Source organism: Phyllobates terribilis, unplaced genomic scaffold, assembly GCF_046119375.1.
Source record: "Phyllobates terribilis strain yellow unplaced genomic scaffold, ASM4611937v1 Scaffold_13__5_contigs__length_258822181, whole genome shotgun sequence".
NCBI classification, from domain to species: domain Eukaryota; kingdom Metazoa; phylum Chordata; class Amphibia; order Anura; family Dendrobatidae; genus Phyllobates; species Phyllobates terribilis.
In genome coordinates, this window is record NW_027362773.1 from 92249201 (window position 1) to 92273232 (window position 24032).

Sequence of the window (24032 nt, forward strand, 5' to 3'; positions counted from 1 at the left end):
ACCCCATCCAAGAATTTTTGTTTTCACTTTAGTTTTCTTCTATCCCCATCTCTCGGCAGCCATTACTTTTTTTAATCCTTCTCTCAATGTCTCAGCATTATTTTCTTAATAAACTATAAAACAGGGATTATACAGCACAGAAATTAATAAGGAAACACAACAATCAGTGATGGAGAATTTATAGTCTTCACATGGTAATAACCTACAGACTAAGTTTCTAGCAGTTTCTTGTAATGTTATGAACAAGGTCTTTTTCTCTCTTGCAGGTATTTGCACATATGGATGATCTCCATCATCGTCAGTGCAGTCCTTCTGTCGTTATCCTTCACGTTACAATTTACTCGAGCTTCTCTCTTCTCTGTCTGATTGAAGTGGTGCTGAGCTGGGCATCACCCTTCCTTTATACTACATGGCATATCGAAAAGGGTTGTCTTCATGAGACAAATAATGACATTGTCAAGAATGGGTTTTGGGTTAGGAGTTTATGGATAGGGCTTTATCTTAACTTTTTTTCCCCTGTTCCTTGTCATTTTGCACCTACAGAAGCCAGGATAGTTTTAAAACTTGACAAATAAAAATAAAAATCATGAAATCCTAAATGAATTTAAAATTAATTTATGTACATATTTTCTAAAATTATACACCTTGAACATGCCATAATGCCACTTGGCACTTAATACTTGCAGAAGCGTTCATGCACTTTTATCAAAGTGACATTTTTTATAAAAAATAAATGTATTACCAATTTATTGTAATTGTTAATATTGTGACCAAAGCAAAAAGGTTCACCGGGCCTCCTAAAAAATTGATTAATATGACTTGGTACATCTTCCACAACAGAAATCTGTGGCTGCTGGGCGGGAGCCCTTAGAGCCACCTCCTACCTCACAGCTTCCGTGATTTTTCTTTTAATTAGCCGTCATGGTGCGACATTAATGTGGTGGCATGATGCATTGCACATGTGATGTCGTGCCAGGCCAGCTAATCAAAAGAAGAGCCATGGATGTCGTCACGTAAGATGCGATCCTCAGGGCTCCTGTCCAGCAGCCAGAGATTACAGATGTGGTTGATGGATTGGGTTGTATGAATCAATTAGCACCAACTCTGATCAGTAGCTTTACAGCCACATCAACTCAAAAGTCACATTATATTCATTCCCTCTTTACCCGTACCTGTGCAAGTAGTATTTGACATGGAGTCAGATAAAGTGATGTTATCGGCAGCTCTTGTATAGACCAGGAATGTATATGTTTCTCCTGATGTCAGATTCATTATTGTCGCTGATTCACTTGTCACTATTGTATTATTTATCATTGTGGCTGATGAGGTGACATTGGTCTGGACTCTGTAGCTGTAAGACGTCTGATACTCATCAGGTTTACTCCACGTCAGAGACACAGAATATGAGGTCACAGCGCTGACCTGCGGAGATTTCACCGATATCGGCTCTGAAATAAAAAAAAAAAAAAAAAATTACACACAATCAGTGTGGGTACAGGATGAGAGTGCAGAATGCTATATTATCTAATACATAATCACTGCTCAAAATTTACTAATCCAGAGATGAAATTTGAGCCAGGAGAATGGGAGCAGACTATAGGCCCCCCAGATCTCAACGTGACTTTACACATTTAACATACATTGGCTGAACCCATTGAACAAAGTTGTGGGGCCACCCTAACTCCCGCTTCTTGGTCTGAAAGAACAAAAATATATCTACAGGAAATAAAACTTTTACATGCTTACTTCAGAAATGGAGTTTTATTTTTGGCTGAGATATACTTGCTGGCATGCTTATTTACAAGAGGAGCTCTTGTTCATATTCACGAGATTCTACATTTTTCCTCCAAGGATACAATGAAAATGATAACTGAGAAATTCAGTAAAAAAAAAAACCCTTTCTTTCAGCAGTAATGTATACCGTAGTTATCATGAAAATCATTTCCTCCTTTCCCTTATTCTGCTCCTTTTCCTTACTCTCTACAGTTTTCCTCACATTATGTGACAGGTTTTAAAATTGTTGCAACAAGTGAAATCAATGATGAGAAAACCTACTTGTATAGACAGATGTGGTGACCGGAGAGCTCTGATACCCCCGGACCCCGACTGTGACCACAGTTATGGAGTAATTACTCCCAGATATCAGGCTCTGGAGGGTGACATTAGTTGTGGGACTTGTCACAGATAAGTTAGTTGATGGAGATATCCCATAGCTTATATTATATGTGTTATTCACACCGGCCATATTTACTGGCTCCAACCAAGATAATGTCAGGTTCTTTGTTGTAATTGTGATAAAGGATAATGTTCCAGGTGCTGTTGGATCTGCAGAAAAAGACAGAAATACAGAGAGGTGAGAACATGTCCAGCATCTGTATAATCAGGTAAAAGTGCCGGTAACAGAGGAGAATGGTGATATGAGGGTTATAAAGAGCCATCACTGAGCAGATCCTGATGACACTCACATGTGGCCTCTGTCCCTGGAGCAGATGTCTGGCTGCAGCTCCCACTGACTGTCTGTACAGTGACATTATATTCTCTGCCTGGTAGTAATCCTGTGAAATTCACTTGTGGACTCGTAGTTTGTGTTGTGTTAGTGATGGCTCCTGTTAGACTGACTGTATAATTATCCACTTTTCCTGATGGTTTTGTCCATGAGGCTCCAAGAACATTGACCGACTGGTAATTATTCATGGTGATGGTGGAAACTTGTCCAGGAACTGAGAATAATATAAATCACAGACAGGTCAGTTATACAGCAGATACCTCTGATATAATATCAGTAATCGGCCTGTGGTAGTAGAACAGCTACATGTTTACTATGTGACTGATATGTATGTGGATTATAAAATAAACTTGTTATGAAGTTGAAATTGCAATTTAAATTAGCACTAGCTGCTAAAAGTGGTATATACAATAGAAATAGCAATGTCAGAAATAGTGATTTACTTCAGTCAGTGATGATAATTGTATTTTTCTTTACTTCTGTCGTATATTATTTCACATTTTATTAGCAAAGGAGTTGTCCAGTGCAACCCTCCCACCATCTCAAATATGCCTAAATTAATAAATTATACAAATTGGTAATATTATTCTACTACACGGGGGGGCGGGGGATTGGGGGGAACTTGTTAATGATCTCAACACAGCTGGGATCACAGTCACCAAGAAAACCATTGGTAACACATTACACCTTAAAAGTTTAAAATTCTGCTGTGCCCTTAAGATCTCCCTGCTCAAGAAGGCACATGTGCAGGCCAGTCTGAAGTTTGCCAATGAACACTTGGATGATTCTGTGAGTTATTGGGAGAAGGTGCTGTGGTCAGATGAGACAAAAATTTAGCTCTTTGGCATTAACTCAACTCGCCGTGTTTGGAGTAAGAGAAATGCTGCCTATGACTCAAAGAACACCATCCCCACTGTCAAGCATGGAGGTGGAAACATTATTTCTTGGGGGTGTTTCTCTGCTAAGGGCACAGGACTACTTCAACGCATCAATGGGAGAATGGATGGAGCCATGTACCGTAAAATCCTGAGTGACAACCTCCTTCCCTCCGCCAGGACATTAAAAATGGGTCGTGGCTGGGTCTTTAACCCCTTTACAACCCTTGCCGTATTAGTACGCACATTTGCGTACCCCCCGTTCAGTGAGGGCTGCTGCGCTAAGCCCTCACTGAACCGAGCACATGTCAGCTGATTCTTACAGCTGACATGTGCCCGCAACAGCCCCGGGTGGAATCGCGATCCACCCGCGGCTGTTAACATGTTAAATGCCGCTGTCAATCTCCGACAACGGCATTTAACGCGAGCTTCCGGGTAGCGCGTCATAAGCCCCGCCCATCGGCGACACAGTCACGTGATCGCGGGTCACCGATGGGTGGGCATGACAACCCAGGGTCTGCAGCAGACGCCTGTGGTTGTCATGATCTGGTCGCTATGAGCGCCACCTAGTGGTCGGAGCTCATAGCACAGGACCATTTCTGCTGGATGCAGAGGATCTGCTCGTCCCCTGTATGTAGCAGAGCCGATCAGACAACTGCTGCTTCTAGTCTCCTATGGAGACTATTGAAGCAAGCAAAAAGTGAAAATAAAAAGTTTTCAAAAATATAAAAAAAATATAAAAGTTTAAATCACCCCCCTTTCGCCCCATTCAAAATAAAATATATAAAAAAAAAACTTACATAGACATATTTGGTATCGCCGCGTTCAGAATCGCGCGATCTATCAATATAAAAAAAGAATTAATCCGAACGGTAAACGGCGTAACGAGAAAAAAATTCTAAACGCCAGAATTACGTTTTTTTGGTCGCCGCAAAATTGCAATAAAATGCAATAACGGGCGATCAAAACATCTGATCTACCCCAAAATGTTATCAATAAAAACATCAGCCCGGTGCTCAAAAAAATAAGCCCTCACCCAGCCCCAGATCACGAAAAATGGAGACGCTACAGGTCTCGGAAAATGGCAGTATTTTTTTTTTTTTACCAAATTTTGGAAAAAAATTTCACCACTTAACCCCTTAACCCCCGAGGGTGGTTTGCATGTTAATGACCAGGCCAATTTTTACAATTCTGACCACTGTCATTTTATGAGGTAATTACTCTGGAACGCTTCAACGGATCCCACTGATTCTGAGACTGTTTTTTCGTGACATATTGTACTTCATGATTGTGGTAAAATTTCTTCGATATCACTTGCGTTTATTTGTGAAAAAAATGGAAATTTGGCGAAAATTTTGAAAATTTTGCAATTTTCAAACTTTGAATTTTCATGCCCTTAAATCAGAGAGATATGTCACACAAAATAGTTAATAAACAACATTTCCCACATGTCTACTTTACATCAGCACAATTTTGGAACCAAAATTTTTTTTTGTTAGGGAGCTAAAAGGGTTAAAAGTTGACCAACGATTTCTCATTTTTCCAACAAAATTTACAAAACCATTTTTTTAGGGACCACATCACATTTGAAGTCACTTTGAGAGGTCTTTATGACAGAAAATACCCAAAAGTGACACCATTCTAAAAACTGCACCCCTCAAGGTGCTCAAAACCACATTCAAGAACTTTATTAACCCTTCAGGTGCTTCACAGGAATTTTTGGAATGTGGAAGAAAAAAATGAACATTTAACTTTTTTCACAAAAATGTTACTTTAGACCCAATTCTTTTTATTTTCACAGGGGTAACAAGAAAAAATGGACCGCAAAATTTGTTGTGCAATTTCCCCTGGGCACGCAGATACCCCATATGTGGGGAAAAAACACAGTTTGGGCGCACGGCAGGGCTCGGAAGGGAAGGAGCGCCATTTGACTTTTTGATTGTAAAATTTGCTTGAATAATTAGCGGACGCCATGTTGCGTTTGGAGAGCCCCTGATGTGCCTAAACATTGGAGCTCCCCCACAAGTGACCCCATTTTGGAAACTAGACCCCCCAAGGCACCTATCTAGATGCATAGTGAGCACTTGGAACCCCCAGGTGCTTCACAAATTGATTCGTAAAAATGAAAAAAAAAAAACTTTTCCATTTTTACGAATCAATTTGTGAAGCACCTATGGGTTCCAAGTGCTCACTATGCATCTAGATAGGTGCCTTGGGGGGGTCTAGTTTCCAAAATGGGGTCACTTGTAGGGGAGCTCCAATGTTTAGGCACGCAGGGGCTCTCCAAACGCAACATGACGTCCGCTAACAATTTGAGCCGATTTTCCATTCAATTTGTTAGCGGACACCATGTCGCGTTTGGAGAGCCCCTGATGTGCCTAAACAGTGGAGCTCCCCCACAAGTGACCCCATTTTGGAAACTATACCCCTCAAGGATTTTATTAAGGTGTATAGAGAACATTTTGATCCCAGAGGTACGACACAGAATTTGATAACATTAGGTCATCATATTGAATAAGTGGTCATTAGTCTTGAGCGCAAGTGCTCGCTACTTGAGTTTGCATTGGGTACTCAGGTATACACCATGTACTGCGTGTGCTCGAGTGACATGCTCGAGTCCCTGCCCCGCATGTTTCACGGTTATTAGACACCCAAAAAAAACCATGCGGGGATCGCTCGTGCATGGCAGGCAATCGCTGCAAAGTTTTTTTGGCCGCGAAGCATATGGGGCGGAGACTCGAGCATGTCACTCAAATACCCACGATACTCAATGCATACCCGAGCACCCGATGCAAACTCAAATAGCGAGCACTTGCACTCAACACTAGTCGCCATATCGTCATCTTTTTTTCTTACTTTTGAAAAAAATCCCAACCCCATCACAACCCTAACCCCAAACCCAGCCCTAACCCTAGCACAACCCTAACCCGAGAGTATATTTTTTACGCCGTTCCTCGTGCGGTATAAGTGATTAGACGACTTTATTCTTCGGGTCGGTGCGATTACAGTGATACCAGAATCATATGGGGTTTTTATGACTGACAGCTGTCACACACTAAAAGACGCATTTTTTGTAAAATCTAGTTTTTGCATCGCCATATTTTGAGAGCTATAATTTTCCCAGATTTTGGCAGACAGTCATGTGACGGCTTGTTTTTTGCGGGATGAGTTGACGCTGTTATTGGTGCCATTTTCAGGCACGTGACATTTTTTGATCGCGTTCTATTCCGATTTTTGGGAGGCAGAATAAACAAAAACCAACAATTAAGGAATTGTTTTTTTGTTTTTTTTTATTCTGTTCCGCGTGTGGTAAAATTGATAAGGTAGCTTTATTCTTCGGGTCAGTACGTTTACAGCGGTACCACATTTATATCATTTTTCTATGTTTTGCACTTTTACATAATAAAAGCAATTTTATAGAAAAAATTATTTTTTAGCATAGCTTTATTCTGAGAGCTATAACTTTTTTATTTTTCGGCTGATGGAGCTGTATGGCGGCTTGTTTTTTGCGGGACGAGAACGTTTTCAGCGGTACCATTTTTATTTATATTCGTCTTTTTGATCGCGTGTTATTCCATTTTTTTTGGCGGTATGATGATAAAGCATTGTTTTTTTGCTTCGTTTTTTTTTTTTTTTTTTACCGTGTTCACTGAAGGGGTTAACTAGTGGTACAGTTTTATAGGTCAGGTTGTTCCGGACGCGGCGATACCAAATATGTGTACTTTTATTGTTTTTTTATAATAATATTTATTGATGGGTACATTATATTTTTATTTTTGGTGGATTATTTTTTTTATTTTTTTTAAAATATTTTTACAATTTTTTTTTTAGTTTTTTTTTCACTTTCTAACAGTTTTTACACTTTTTTACTCTGTCCCACTCTGGGACTTTCACTTTTTTTATTCTGATCGCCTGCATGGCACAGGAATGCAGCACCATCCCTGTGCTATGCAGGCTGTCAGCGCTGGACAGGGAGAAGATAGTTTGGAGATGCACTGCGCATGTCCAAACAATCTTTCTGTTGTCTGGTGACCCGGATGTTGTCATGATGACATCGGGTCGTCATGGCAACATCCTGGAAGCCACGGCAGACAGCGCTGGAGGCCGGAAGAGGAGGTGAGTATCTGCGATCACCTCCCCTTGCCACCGCAATGTTGCGATCGACTTCGATCGCAGCATTGCGGGGGTTAATGTGCTGGGAGCGGTGCGGGACCGCTCCCTGCACATAGTACAGGGTGTCAGCTGTGACAATCAGCTGACACCCGGCGGCGATCGCGCCCCCACAGCCTGTGTGCGCGCGCGATCGCGATGACGTACTAATACGGGTCTGGCTCTTAAGTTAAATATAAAAGAACCTATACATGTTTGGTGTCTATGAACTCGTAATGACCTGTAGAATAAGAAGAGCCGGTCAGTTTTAGCAGTCAGTTAACGTGGTAAAAAAATAAATAAAAAACAACTGTGGTATTACACTTTTTTTGCAATTTTACCGCACTTGGAATTTTTTTCCCGCTTTCCCATACACAATATGGTAAAACTAGTAATGGCGTTGAAAAGTACAACTCGTCCCGCAAAAAATAAGCCCTCACATGGCCATATTGACCAAAAAATAAAAACGCTATGGCTCTGGGAACAAGGGGAGCAAAAAACGAAAATGCAAAAATGGAAAATGCTCCGGGGCTTAAGGGGTTAAGCAAGACAATTACCTAAAACATACAGCCAAGAGCCAAGGCAACAAGACTGGCTCAAAAAGAAGCACATTAAGGTCATGGAGTGGCCTAGCCAGTCTCCAGACCTTAGTCTCATAGAAAACTTATGGAGGGAGTTAAAGCTCCGAGTTGCCAAGCGACAGATTCAAAATCTGAATGATTTAGAGATGATCTGCAAACAGTAGTGAACCAAAATTCCTCCTGACATGTGCGCAAACCTCATCATCAACCAAAAAACCTCTGACTGCTGTGCTTGCCAACTTTTGCCACCAATTATTAAGTGTTGTTTGACAGAGGAATCTAATACTTATTTCTCACTGCAAAATGCAAAAAAAAAAAATCTAATTTATACAATGTGATTTTCTTGACTTTTTTGGGGATATTCTATCTCTCAATGTTAAAATTAACCTACCCTTAAAATTATAGGCTGTTCATGTCTTTGTCACTTGGCAAACTTACAAAAACAGCAAGGGATCAAATAATTATTTCCTTCACTGTATGTGTGTGTAGCACCCCGAGGGCTCGGCTGCTACAGGGGTATTGCACCTCAAACCAGAGGTGTGATATTCCACTCCCGGGTAAGGATGGAGTGTGGACCAGGACTCAGTAAGCTGCATGCACCACACACACCCCATTTCCGAGGGACAGCTCAACGGTGCTCCCACGAGACAGGAGTGCAGGCACGACAGCATCTGTCCCTGGCTGGAGTGGGGAGGGGAAAGTACACCCAGTGGTGTAGGAGCAGATAGGGGTGGGTCTCTGGGCATAGGTAGGAGCCCATTGGTTGCTAGTCACCTGGACTCACACAGAGAGGGAGGTATATAAGGTGGGCACCATCTTAGTTCTGAGAGCAGAAGAAGACAGGACAGTCAGAGGAGAGGAGTGATAGAAGGAGTTCAGCCAGAGAGGGCTAACAGGGAGCTGTGGCTCAGTCTGGGCCCAGCTCCACGAGACAGGCCTGGAGTGGAGGCCAGAAACAGCAGAGAGAACAGGAACAGAAGAGAAAGGAAACAAGGAACAGAACATTAAGAGAGGCCCAGAGACAAGAGAGAAGAAGGAACCCCATAGGCCCAGGAGATTGCGGGTGTCGGGTTGGCAGAACAGGGTACCGGATCCCAAATTGGTGGAGGCGACTAATCCTCAGCCAAAGACCGGCGGTCGTGACTATATCTCGGTGCGACCCCTCACTACACCTACCAGGAAGGCACACCACATAGGGTCAGGGACGCAGAAATCAGCATACCAAGAGAAGGCCCGAGGCAGCCGGACAAACGTAGAGTCACTGGTGGGGCACGGCCAGAGAAGGGAAGAGAAGGGAGCCCTGTGCCACGCTCTGGAATTGCCTGGGAGTTGGTCGAGCCCCTTGCCTGGTGGACGCAGCACGGCTTGGGCAGTCGCCGCCGGTGCCGAGGTGACTAGGACCAGTAAAGAACTGTGAGTAAAGCATTGGAAACTGCAACCACACGTCTCTGTGCTTTGACCACCCTGGGCACGGACCGGGTCATCGCCACGGAGACTACAACCCCCAGCGATGCGGCTCCGGGTATTCCCCGCATACACATGCACGCACAACACAGGCCCAGGGGGCGAGTCAACTTTGGCGTAGTCGGCAGGATCGTTACCAGCCCGCTACCACCGGGTACTGCGCGCCTTCAGAGACTGAGATACTTACTGTGGTGAAGTTTTCCCGCCATCAGACGCCATCTTGGGTCGTTTCCCGCCATCTTCATCCGTTTTTCCCGCCCCGGCAGAGCGGACGCCATTATGTACGCACCAAAAGACAGCAGGAAGCCGCCTCCCATCGTGGGCCAGGTCCCAGAGTGGCGCCAGAGAAGGGGCCCGCCCCCAGCAGCCATGAGTGCAGCAGTGGAGATGTCCATCAATGTGGGGGGGCTGCCCCTAAAGGTGATTGTCAGCAGATGCCCCCAAGACCACCCCCCATGGGGGCGGATAGGAAAGAAAACTGTGGGGCCGGGTGCGGCCTGGATCAGTCTGGACATACCGCACCCGGAGATGGAAGGAGCAGCGAACCCCACCAGCACCCTGGCCCGCAGCCTGCTGCAAGCTGAACCACCCTGCAGCTTAACGGAGTTGCTGGCACAGCTGCCCAGAGACCCGGAGTGCGCGCGAGCTGCGCTGGAGGATCTAAATCGGAGGATGGTCCGGGCGCAGCGAGACGTGTTTGCCGGGTGGAAGGAGGAGTTGGCCCAGCAGCACGAAACCGGCCAGCAGGAGACACCGCGAGGACCGAGCAGCGCGCCTGCCTCTGAGGGCGGTGAAGGTGGACCGGCGGCGGCGGACGAAGCCGCGGAGGAGGCCACGGAGACCGAGGCAGGTAACGGGGACGTCATCACCCCAAGCCCTGAGACCACCAGCCTGCCCCCACTCTCCGTTGCGGGACCTGAAGCCCCGGGGAACGTGCCTGGTACCACGCCTCCACCGCCGCCAGCTAGGCCTCAGGCTGTAGGCGTCGCTGTCACGCCCCGCCCCGCGCTGTGCCCTCTGAACCCGGGCGCCGTAAAGCAGGAGACGTCACAAGCCGGGACGCAAGGCCTAGTACACCCGGGCACCGCTGCCTCACCAGTGCCCCTTGCCTTGGCGGTGCCACCCCCGGACACGTCCAGCAGACGACCACCGGCCTCGTCGCAAGGCCGAGTGCCCCCGGGCGCTGCTCCTCACCTGGGGCCCCGTGCCATACCACCCCTGGGTGCCGATCTCTTCGCCCAGCATACGGGCCCAGATGGAATGCCCCTGGTGTGGCCGGCCGAGCTGGCCAGCAGCCCCTCAAGGAGAGTTCCACCCCCGCGTGAGCCTCTGATACCGGCTCCGGAGCCTGTAGAAGTCGCCCAGCCAGCGCTGCAGGACGCCCAGTGCGAATGGGACCCCACTGACAAAGATCTAATGGGGTTCCTCCAAGAAACCCGGGCGGACGCAGCCCGTCGCCTGGATTCCTGCCGTCAGCAGCTGGCCACCTTCGAAAGAGAGCGGCGGCAGAGACGCATCAGGGAGGAGCGACTCCAAGCCCGGAGCGCAGAACAGAAGAGGAGGGCCCGTCAGGACTCTCAAGCCATCCGCGGTCCCCGAGCCACCGGGACCGTAGTAAAGTTCCAGCTGGAGCACGGCTGGGGCTTCATTAGAGACCCGGAGGCCGCAACCGACGTCTTCGTGACCAGAAGAGACGTTGAGAGCCACCTGCCAGAGGGACATCACGGACGTGACCTGTACCCTGGTGACGTGGTCATCTACACCCGGCACAAGGGCGCTAAAGGACTGTACGCCCTCCATGTCCACCGCTTAACCGAGGAGGAACTGCGGTACCGCCCAGACACTGAGTACCCTGAGGGTCCGGATGGACCTGAAGACTACCCAGAAGAGCAAGGAGGACACCGTTATTGAATAAACGGTAAAATGAACTGTATATAGTTACCCGTCAGGGTACAAGAACTGTTGTGAAACTGTTGACTGTGTGAACGTTACCTCCCCTACATCCCCTACCAGGCTGAGGACTGTGAGCAGCCACTCCCCCTTTCTAACCGGCCGAGGACTGGGAACGGCCAATTCCCTGTAAATAGTTGCGCTTCCTAAAGCGCCCCCTACTGGTTTTATAAAAAGACTGTAACGTCTACCTCGGGACAGAGTCCCTCACGTTTAAAAGGTTGCTGAAGTTTTTGCACTTAACCGGTTCCCGACCGCCCACTGTACATAAACGTCCGCGCTGCCTGGGCTCTGTGCAGCGCGGACGTTTAAAAACGGTGGGTGGTCTCGCAGCGCTCAGGACCCCCAGGGTCCTGCAAGCGCTGCGATTCCGGTGCAGAGCGTTAGCTCTGACAGGGAAAATCATCGGGACCTGATTGGATCTATAGTGATCGCGGCATATAGGAGACAGCAGGAGGAGAGGGGGTCGTCTTACTTACCTCTCCGAAGACCTCCGATTCCTTCCAGGACCTGGGGTTGCTATGGCAGCTGGAGGTCACATGACCGCCTCCAGCTCTGCCATATATGGTGTCCTGTCTGGCTCAGCCTGCAGCTGAGCCAGACAGGAGACTCTGACTGAAACAGTCAGGGAAGATCTCATGTAATGTAATATATGTCTATTACATTACATGAGATCAGTGATCAGAAAAATAAAAATTAATGTCCCATACACGGACTAAGTAAAAATGTAAAAAAAAAAAAAGTTTTTAAACTGTTAAAAAAAAAAAAATCACAAAATAAATAAAAAGAAATAAATAAAATATTAAACCAATAAATCCGTATATTTTTACAAAACCAAAAAAAGAACACATATTTGGTATCGCCGCGTCCAAAACAACCCGAGTTATAAAACTCTCACACTAATTAACTCCTTCTGTGCACACCGTAATAAAAATAAATAAAAAAAAGGAGCAAAAAAATATGCTTTTTCATCATATCGCCAAACAAAAAGTGGAAAAAAATGCGATCAAAAAGCAAAATAGAAATAAAAATGGTACTGCTGAAAACGTGATCTTGTTCCGCAAAAAACAAGCCACCATACAGCTCCATCAGCCGAAAAATAAAAAAGTTATAGTGCTCAGAATAAAGCAATGCAAAAAAAATATTTTTTTCTATAAATTTGTTTTATTGTGTAAAAGCGCCAAAACATAAACAAAAATACAGTAAGTGTAGTATAGCTGTAAATGTACTGACCCGAAGAATAACGCTGCCTGATCACTTTTACCACACGCAGAACGGCATAAAAAAAAACCTCAAAGAACAATTCCTGAATTGTTGGTTTTTGTTAATTTTACCTCCCAAAAAACGGAATACAAAGCGATCAAAAAATGTCACGTACCCAAAAATGGTACCAATAAAAATGTCAACTCGTCCCGCAAAAAACAAGCCATCACATGACTGTCGGCCGAAATATGGAAAAATTATAGCTCTCAAAATATGGTGATGCAAAGACTAGATTTTGCAAAAAAAAGCGTCTTTTAGTGTGTGACAGCTGTCAGTCATAAAAACCCGATATAAATCTGGTATCTCTGTAATCGCACTGACCCGAAGAATAAAGTAATCTCATCACTTATACCGCACGAGGAGCGGCATAAAAAATAAATAAAACCAATTCTTCACCTGCTACTGATTTGTTTATTATGTCTCCGAAAGATCGCAGTAAGGCTCTGCTCACATTTATCCTGTGCTCTGCGCTAAGCACTTACGCCAGAGTTTCCGTGTAAATCTCTGAAATACGTGATTCAGCCAGAACCCATGACGGAAGATTCCCTGTAATGAGGCAGATATAGGCCACTGTGGACGCCGTCTAGCCTGGGATCCCACGGTGTCATTTGTTTTAGGCGTGCATAAAAGTGCGGTTGGCCACAGTTTTGTGCACTTCTGAAAAAAAGGACACCGCTAAATAGAGGCCAGACGGAGTCCAGAGTAACTCTGCTGCCTCATTACAGTGAATGGATCCCGCAGGGGTTTAATCTGAATTACATCACTTGGAAATTTAGATGGAAACCCCGATGTAAGTGCTCAGCCTAGAGCGCCGGATAAATGTTGCATAAAATGTTCCCAATAAAAGCTTCAACTCAGTCCTCAAAAAAAGCTAGTCCCCACTCAGGTCTGTCATCTGTTAAAAATATAAGGGACTTCCAAGTTACTGGTAGCAGAAAGGCTCTGGAAAAGCAAAATGGCCCTTGCCCCCCAAAAGAAATTCAGAAAATGTTGTGCTCCCAAATCCAAATGCCTATTCTACAATAATTTGTTCTCCAATTGTCAAAAAGCACTCCGTCCCGCCCAGATCTCGCCGTAAGGCTGAGCGGTACGATACAGCCACATATGGGGTATTGCCACTTTTAGAAGAAATTGTGTGACACATTTCGGCACCATTTTTACCCATTGCCCTGTGTGAAAATGTAAAATCTGAGGGTAAAACATTTTTTTGTGGTAAAAATATAATTATGCTTTTTTCACTGTCCAATGGTATAAATTTAAAAATTAAAAAATACTCACTACTTCCCTAGATGAATTCCTTGAGAGGTGTAGTTTACAAAATGGGGTCACTTGTGGGGGTTTCTGCTGTTTCGGCATGTCAGCGACTCTTCAAATGTGACATGGTGTCTGCCACCTATCCCAGCCAACATAGCGCTCCTTTCTCTTCTGAACCCTGCCGTACACCAAAGCAGTGGTTTTCCCCCACATATGGGGTATCGGCGTACTCAGGAGAAATTGCACAACAAATTTCATGGTGCAATTTTTCCGATTACTCTTATGATAATGCAAAATTAAGGGATGAAAAACGGTTTTGTGGGAAAAATGTGAAAATTTTATTTTTACAGCTCAATATTATAATCTTCTGTGAAGCACCTTGGGGTTCAAGGTGCTCACCACACATCTAGATAAGTTCCCTAAGGGGTCTAGTTTCCAAAATGGTGTCACTTGTGGGGGGTTTCCACTGTTTAGGCACTTCAGGAGCTCTCCAAACGCAACATCGCGTCCGCTAATTATTCAGACAAATTTTACATTCAAAAAGTCAAATGGCGCTCCTTCCCTTTCAAACCCTGCCGTGCGCCCAAACAGTGGTTTGCCTCCACATATGGGGTATCAGCGTGTTCAGGAGAAATTGCACAACAAATTTCATGGTGCAATTTTTCCTATTACCCTTATGATCATGCAAAATTAAGGGATGAAAAACGTTTTTGTGGGAAAAATGTGAAAATTTTATTTTTACAGCTCAATGTTATAAACTTCTGTGAAGCACCTGGGGGTTCAAGGTGCTCACCACACATCTAGATAAGTTCCCTAAGGGGTCTAGTTTCCAAAATGGTGTCACTTGTGGGGGGTTTCCACTGTTTAGGCACATCAGGAGCTCTCCAAACGCAACATGGCGTCTGCTAATTATTCAGACAAATTTTATATTCAAAAAGTCTAATGGCGCTCCTTCCCTTCCGAACCCTGCAGTGCGCCCAAACAGTGGTTTTCCCTCACATATGGGGTATCAGCACGCTCAAGAGAAATTGCACAAAAAAATTTGGGGTCCATTTTTTCCTGTTACCCCTGTGAAAATAGAAAAAATTGGGTCTAAAGTAACATTTTTGTGAAAAAAGTTAAATGTTCATTTTTTTCTTCCACATTCCAAAAATTCCTGTGAAGCACCTGAAGGGTTAATAAAGTTCTTGAATGTGGTTTTGAGCACCTTGAGGGGTGCAGTTTTTAGAATGGTGTCACTTTTTGGTATTTTCTGTCATAAAGACCCCTCAAAGTGACTTCAAATATGATGTGGTCCCTAAAAAAATGTTTTTGTAAATTTTGTTGGAAAAATGAGAAATCGCTGGTCAACTTTTAACCCTTATAGCTCCCTAACAAAAAAAATTTTGGCTCCAAAATTGTGCTGATGTAAAGTAGACATGTGGGAAATGTTATTTATTAACTATTTTGTGTGACATATCTCTGATTTAAGGGCATGAAAATTCAAAGTTAGAAAATTGCAAAATTTTCAAAATTTTCGCCAAATTTCCAATTTTTTCACAAATAAACGCAAGTGATATCAAAGAAATTTTACCACGATCATGAAGTACAATATGTCACGAAAAAACAGTCTCAGAATCAGGGGAATACGTTGAAGCGTTCCAGAGTAATTACCCTCATAAAGTGACAGTGGTCAGAATTGAAAAAATTGGCCAGTTCACGAAGGCAAAAACAGGCTCTGGTGCGAAGTGGTTAAAAGAAGAGTGAACACCTGGTCGCGAGTTGCACAGTGGCCAGAACTCAAGAATGTGTTTGTGGAAGAATGTTTTGCTTGACAATGTTTTTACTGAAAAAGTTTGATATGCTGCTAAAATAGTGATGCCAAAGTTTTATATAGTGTTTTATAAAAGAGTTCCGGTGGCATTAGCAAGATGTTTTATAATGTTTTATACCAGTAACGTTAAAAAGAGAAGAGTACCTCCCATAAAGGGATGAGTAAATAGTTAATGTCTTATATGCGAATGCATTCTAAAAATTTTGTATGTTTAAATTGTTTTTATTCTTTCCAGCCCGAGGACGTGCTGTGATTTACCAGGGGGGAATGTAGCACCCCGAGGGCTCGGCTGCTACAGGGGTATTGCACCTCAAACCAGAGGTGTGATATTCCACTCCCGGGTAAGGATGGAGTGTGGACCAGGACTCAGTAAGCTGCATGCACCACACACACCCCATTTCCGAGGGATAGCTCAACGGTGCTCCCACGAGACAGGAGTGCAGGCACGACAGCATCTGTCCCTGGCTGGAGTGGGGAGGGGAAGGAAAACCCAGTGGTGTAGGAGCAGATAGGGATGGGTCTCTGGGCATAGGTAGGAGTCCATTGGTTGCTAGTCACCTGGGCTCACACAGAGAGGGAGGTATATAAGGTGGGCACCATCTTAGTTCTGAGAGCAGAAGAAGACAGGACAGTCAGAGGAGAGGAGTGATAGAAGGAGTTCAGCCAGAGAGGGCTAACAGGGAGCTGTGGCTCAGTCTGGGCCCAGCTCCACGAGACAGGCCTGGAGTGGAGGCCAGAAACAGCAGAGAGAACAGGAACAGAAGAGAAAGGAAACAAGGAACAGAACATTAAGAGAGGCCCAGAGACAAGAGAGAAGAAGGAACCCCATAGGCCCAGGAGATTGCGGGTGTCGGGTTGGCAGAACAGGGTACCGGATCCCAAATTGGTGGAGGCGACTAATCCTCAGCCAAAGACCGGCGGTCGTGACTATATCTCGGTGCGACCCCTCACTACACCTACCAGGAAGGCACACCACATAGGGTCAGGGACGCAGAAATCAGCATACCAAGAGAAGGCCCGAGGCAGCCGGACAAACGTAGAGTCACTGGTGGGGCACGGCCAGAGAAGGGAAGAGAAGGGAGCCCTGTGCCACGCTCTGGAATTGCCTGGGAGTTGGTCGAGCCCCTTGCCTGGTGGACGAAGCACGGCTTGGGCAGTCGCCGCCGGTGCCGAGGTGACTAGGACCAGTAAAGAACTGTGAGTAAAGCATTGGAAACTGCAACCACACGTCTCTGTGCTTCTTCGCCGCACCAGCACCACCAGTGCTGGGACGCTCGTGCACCATCACTCCCATCATACGCACTAACTGCCCTGAGGCTATACTTCTCCCGTGGGGAGTCATCCCATACTTGGCTGCGCATACAACATCAGCCTCAGTGGGCAGCATCGCAGCGGCGGTCCCCACTGACCGCAATCCACGGGTGGCGTAGTCGGACAATTATAATACTACTAAGTCTGCCACTGGTTTGACCACCCTGGGCACGGACCGGGTCATCGCCAAGGAGACTACAACCCCCAGCGATCCGGCTCCGGGTATTCCCCGCATACACGTGCACGCACAACACAGGCCCAGGGGGCGAGTCATGTGTGTAGGGAGAGACCTGTCAGTCAAGGGGAGTAGGGTGGGGATGCATGAATCAGCTGTCAGGCTATTTTAAGCAAACACATACTGTGATAATAAATCATTTATATCTGCAATATATATCATGTTTTGCATCATCAACTTTACAGCCACATGGACTCTTATTTTACGAATTCCCTCTGTCCTCACCTGTGCAGGTCGTATTAGACACCGGGTCGGATTCAGTGCTGTTATCGGCAGCTCTTGTATAGACCAGGAATGTATATGTTTCCCCCGGTGTCAGATTCATTATTGTCGCTGATTCACTTGTCACTATTGTATCATTTATCATTGTGGCTGATGAGGTGACATTGGTCTGGACTCTGTAGCTGTAAGACGTCTGATACTCATCAGGTTTACTCCACGTCAGAGACACAGAATATGAGGTCACAGCGCCGATCTGCAGAGATTTCACTGACATTGGCTCTGTAATAAAAAAAAATATTCATTGTGGATACGGAATTAGAGAACAACATGAAGTATTATTTAATAGTAACCACTGGCCCCAAAAACTAAAAATTTTGGTTTTATCATAATTTCAGCCAGAATAGGAGCAGACATATCTCAAGTCTAGAATGAAGTTGATTATTATATCAATAAATGTTCAATTCCGCCAAATGATCACACACACAGTCATTATTTGGAGCAAAGATGGCTGTTTTGGAATTTTTGTCCAATGGTCGGATGAATGATCTTTCTCTTTGTTACTAAAAATCTATTGCCCATGAAGATTTTTCTTTGAAAAAACTTCCCTGCAAAGTCATTCATCCATCGTTCGGTAGCACATATAGCAAGGCTAAATGACTGCAATATCCAATTTGGACTAAAATGTGTACGACTGTGCACTAGAATATTGCTTGTTAATAGCTGTTCAACTATCAACATCTGTCTAAGTATAGCCATCTTAAGGCTACGGTCACACTATCAGTATTTGGTCAGTATTTCACATCAGTATTTGTAAGAACAGACAGCATAGCCAGAACAATAGACAGAATTTTTAGAAAATAGCAAAAGGCAATGGTACTCACCAGCCAAGGTTTCAAGAAAAAATGCACACCAGGACACGGCCGGCCCCCTTTTGTTAGAAGGAGGTAACACAGGTGCAGAATGCTAATGAACAATCGCCCTCAACCACTCTCACTGGAGGGGCGACTACCCAGCACTAAAACTGCACACAGATGAAACTTGCAGTAGGGTGCAATTCATACACTCGCGGCACCGTGCCTAGCCAGCATCCTATTATACGCCCCTACTATTCGACTAGGCGGGATGCCCGGCACCCTATCCGTGCATCGCAGAGTTGTGAAGCCCCCACTCACAAGGTCACCATTACTGGGCCTGGCCGTGCCCTAGCAGATAAAAAAAAAGTGCAAAAAATATCATATGAGGTATTAGTTGATATTTTGGCCAAAATACGTAAGCTCGCAACCCATCGTCAAGAGTCCTCACGGTTTTGCGAGTCCCTACTCTAATATTAAAAACAGACAGCATAGCCAGAACAATAGACAGAATTTTTAGAAAATAGCAAAAGGCAATGGTACTCACCAGCCAAGGTTTCAAGAAAAAATGCACACCAGGACACGGCCGGCCCCCTTTTGTTAGAAGGAGGTAACACAGGTGCAGAATGCTAATGAACAATCGCCCTCAACCACTCTCACTGGAGGGGCGACTACCCAGCACTAAAACTGCACACAGATGAAACTTGCAGTAGGGTGCAATTCACACACTCGCGGCACCGTGCCTTGGCTGGTGAGTACCATTGCCTTTTGCTATTTTCTAAAAATTCTGTCTATTGTTCTGGCTATGCTGTCTGTTTTTAATATTAGAGTAGGGACTCGCAAAACCGTGAGGACCCTTGACGATGGGTTGCGAGCTTACGTATTTTGGCCAAAATATCAACTAATACCTCATATGATATTTTTTGCACTTTTTTTTATCTGCTAGGGCACGGCCAGGCCCAGTAATGGTGACCTTGTGAGTGGGGGCTTCACAACTCTGCGATGCACGGATAGGGTGCCGGGCATCCCGCCTAGTCGAATAGTAGGGGCGTATAATAGGATGCTGGCTAGGCACGGTGCCGCGAGTGTGTGAATTGCACCCTACTGCAAGTTTCATCTGTGTGCAGTTTTAGTGATTCCATAATTTTTGCCAGGGGTTGTAGAAACACGTCACCACTTCGCCATTTTTCACCCACTCTTGGTTTTGACTTACAAATACTGATGTGAAATACTGACCACATACTGCTAGTGTGCCAGTAGCCTAACACAAATTTCATGGTCCTGAATGAACAATCACAAGTTTGAAGGGGAAAAAATGACAATCACACACTTACTATATATGTGAATTTTTTTTTAAATATGAGATCTTTAAGCTCGGCCTAAGATATCCTGGTTTACAAGATGAGTACTTAGGCTGGTACATGATACAATGGGGCAGATTATTCTGAGAAACTCTGAGCAGTAACACAGCATAAACTGCCATTTTTTCATATTAAAGCACATCTATAGTTAAATAAAATTATCTAAGTCTTTCTCTTTACCATTTTCTTTTGGTCCGAAGGCAAAATCCTTTTCCTCCTAACTCCCTATCTATTTGATACTATAATGTAAGCTTTTATAATATGCTTGCTTTAAAAATTCCCTACCATTCACCAAGTACACTATCAAACTACTATGAGAAATCAAAAATCCAACCGGTACATACTGATTAACATAATGGGTTGCCAGAAGCACTGGTGTCTGTTTTTGTATATGTTCCTTAATTTTTTTTTGCTTGCAAACAATAAGTTTTTTATGTATTTTAGATACAAACTCCTAGTTCTCTTCTTTTTTCATTACTATCTAACTGCGATTGTATTTTTTTCCTATTTCCTGTCTGATGAAGCATCATCAGTGGGCATAGGCTGCGGTCACGGCCACAGCCCCTGCCCCTCCCTGAAACGAAGAATCATTGGTGACACTTGTTTCAGGGCCTGGTTCCTTCCCTGTCTCCTGTGCACTGTCCCCTGTGCACAGCGTCCTCACTGTTGTCGGTTTAGAGAAATAGTAATAAGCCGGTAGCAGAGAGGGGTCAGAATTCCCGGCGTGCAGGAGACCAGTGATGTCGGCCTATTACTATTCATCCAAACCGACAACAGAGCAGACGCTGTGCACAGGGCACAGGAGATGGTTCAGGGCACAGGAGACAGGCCGCAGGAGGCGGGACAGGGCACAGGAAACAGGACAGGGCACAGCGCACAGGACACAGAGCTGGGACAAGCTTCTTAAAGGGGTTGTCCACTACTATTTAAAATATGCCAAAGTGTTTTTATGATGAAAAGCAACTTCTTTATAATTACCTCCCTCTGCCTTTTCTGCTTGTGAGCGGCGCTATCACTGGCCACTCACAGGCATCACGTGACTCCCCGCTGACATCCCGTCTATTGAGGCGTGACTCAGTGCTGGGGTCCCCGCGGTGGCTTCTGGGTTGTGGGCAGTGTTACCCCACCGCGTCACACAAGCATCCACCACACGCTTTCCCAATGAATGGGGAGAGGCAGAGCGCATGCAGTGGATGCTGGCTATGACGCACGGGGATAACCCCACCCACAACCCAGCAGCCACCGTGGAACGCGGAAGAGAGAGACCCCCGGCTGCAGCCTGGACTTGTTGTGACGTCAGCGGATGTCAGAGCCGGCTGCAGCCGGGGGTCACGTGATGCCTGTGAGCAGCCAGTGATAGCGCCACTCACAGGCAGAAAAGGCAGAGGGAGGTAATTACAAAGAAGCTGCATTTCATCATAAAAAAGCTTTGGCATATTTTAAATAGTAGTGGACAACCCCTTTAAACGAGCATCGGGAGGGGGCAGAGGCTGCAGCCGTAACCACAGCCTATGCCCCAAGATGACGCTTCGTTTGCGTAACTCAGCATGCACTGGGGTCAAACAAAGCATCATTACACAGGAAGTAGGGAAAAAAATAGAATAGCAGTTAGTGTAGTTAGGGAACGGTAGAGAATTTTTAAAGCCAATATATTAGAAAATAGCTTAGATTATGGCATCAATAGGGAGATTTTTCTTTCGGACCACCCCTTTAAGCTGGCCATAAACATTAGACACTAGTCAGACAAATGACCGTTCAGCTGACAGCTATCTCTCCCAACCCCCCCATATGAAACAACACGATCCCTATTTCCCCCCTCATAATCTGTCAGGAGAAAGTTGGGATGTCCTCAAACACATTACAAGACAAGTCAATCCTGACATACTTGTAGTTTTGGCTGACTTCTATATAATGTTGTACGGGAGCCTCTACTATGCTCCATTTCCATATTCTCTATAATATTCCTTTTATTTGACAGCTTTTAAAAAGTTCCCAGAAAGTGAAAACAGTGATGAGAAAACCTACTTGTATAGACAGATGTGGTGACCGGAGAGCTCTGATACCCCCGGACCCCGACTGTGACCACAGTTATGGAGTAACTAGTCCCAGATATCAGGCTCTGGAGGGTGACATTTGTTGTGGGACTTGTCACAGATATATTAGTAGATGGAAATATCCCATAGCTTATATTATATGTCTTATTCACACCGGCCATATTTACTGGCTCCAACCAAGATAATGTCAGGTTCTTTGCTGTGATTGTGATAAAGGATAATGTTCCAGGTGATGTTGGATCTGCAGAAAAAGACAGAAATACAGAGAGGTGAGAACATGTCCAGCATCTGTATAATAAGGTAAAAGTGGCGGTAGCAGAGGAGAATGGTGATATGAGGGTTATAAAGAGCCGTCACTGAGCAGATCCTGATGATACTCACATGTGGCCTCTGTCACTGGAGCAGATGTCTGGCTGCAGCTCCCACTGACTGTCTGTACAGTGACATTATATTCTCTGCCTGGTAGTAATCCTGTGAAATTCACTTGTGGACTCGTAGTTTGTGTTGTGTTAGTGATGGCTCCTGTTAGACTGACTGTATAATTATCCACTTTTCCTGATGGTTTTGTCCATGAGGCTCCAAGAACATTGACCGACTGGTAATTATTCATGGTGATGGTGGAGACTTGTCCAGGAACTGACAGAAAATAAAACCATACATTTGCAATAACACTGATTTTAGATTTTCACTTTAATACAGGTATTATTTAGATTAAAAAAAAACATATCACCTGGCAGACTGATGAACGACTACAAATGCTTCCCTGGCTGCATAATGCTCTGCCTGGACGCTTGTGAATATCCTCACCCAGTCTGCAGCGGTATAGAAATCATGGAGCTATAAGGGAGGGCAGTGGCTGTCGGACAGTCAGACTTCCCATACAGGAGGTTTTATTACAATCTCGGCCTTCCTTGTCGCTATTGCTAGAGAACCATTCACATCACATTATGAGCGGAGGTGTCACGTATGCACTGACAATAGCTCCCAGGATATGCACCATATATATCTATAGGGCTCGGTTCCCCTGACAGAGGTGAGCAGACTGTCAGGGTGCCTCTTTGTAGTATGGAATAATGCAGCAGGCTACACTCATCAGGAAATCCTCCTGTCATTTTCCTCCATTGTGGATGTTTGTAACATCAGGGAGATTTTGAAGGGTCCACAAACCGTACAAAAGCAGGAAACAACCCCAAATGTAAACATAGGTCCCCATTCACAAGATGGAGGCCAAAAGCAAGTCCTACCGGCCCCCCATTAGGTCTTCTCACCTTTCTTTTAGAAAAATTTAATTTGCTGCACAGTTACCGTATATACCAGGTGTCGTGTAATAAAAAGTATACCGCACATATACCATTAGTAATGTCGGAGCATTTGGACGACTAACGCAAGTCAGAAATCAGTTTTTCTTTGTCTTTCAGAAATTACAGTCTGATATTTTTTTCCCATATCTGACAAATTCCATACAGAAATCTCCCCATACCTTCCAGAAATCCTCATCAGTAATCCGTTTTCCCCATATCTGTCAGAAACCATTTTTTTTTTCCCATATCTGAAAGAAATTCCAGTCAGAAGACATTTTTCCCATGTCTCACAGAAATTTCAGTCAGAAACCATTTTTTTTCCCATACTGGACAGAAATTCCAGTGAGGAACCAGTTTTTTTCCCATACTGGACAGAAATTCCAGTGAGGAACCAGTTTTTTTCCCATACTGGACAGAAATTCCAGTGAGGAACCAGTTTTTTCCCCAAATCTGAAAGAAATTCCAGTCAGAAACCATTTTCCCCAAATTTCAATCAAGAATTAGTTTTCTCATTGTCACCAAGTCAGAATGTCCCTCACAGACTGCGGCCCCGAGCCTTCTATGCATCATTAGGAACAGCTGCTTAGCCCAGCCCCATCTACCCATTTCCTTCAACTACCTGTCAATCACCAAACTCCTTGCAGAACCTCTTCTCGTTGAGGGGAAGGGAGAGCTTGCTTTTCCGTCTATGAGAAGCTGACAGAACCTTCTAGATCAGTGTACCCAAACTCCATTCCTCACGGCCCCCAACAGGTCATGTTTTCAGGATTTCCTTAGCATTGCACAAGGCTTCACAAAGTATCATCAAGGCATCAGGAATTCTCTCACCTGTGCAATACTAT

General features: G+C 45.0%; 1 protein-coding gene across 3 annotated transcripts in view; it reads right to left on the reverse strand.

Annotated features, from left to right (window-relative positions):
* Positions 1-24032, reverse strand: part of LOC141173779 (receptor-type tyrosine-protein phosphatase beta-like) — a 224989-nt gene that overhangs the window by 149040 nt on the left and 51917 nt on the right. For 2 of the 3 annotated variants that reach the window (XM_073658194.1, XM_073658195.1), the window contains exons 5-10: positions 22271-22525; positions 21861-22130; positions 17627-17902; positions 2466-2720; positions 2056-2325; positions 1173-1448 (exon numbers count right to left, since the gene is read on the reverse strand). In XM_073658194.1, coding sequence (XP_073514295.1) covers positions 1173-1448; positions 2056-2325; positions 2466-2720; positions 17627-17902; positions 21861-22130; positions 22271-22525 — 1602 coding nt within the window. The remainder of the gene's footprint in view (positions 1-1172; positions 1449-2055; positions 2326-2465; positions 2721-17626; positions 17903-21860; positions 22131-22270; positions 22526-24032) is intronic. The other variant, XM_073658196.1, reaches the window with a different exon arrangement.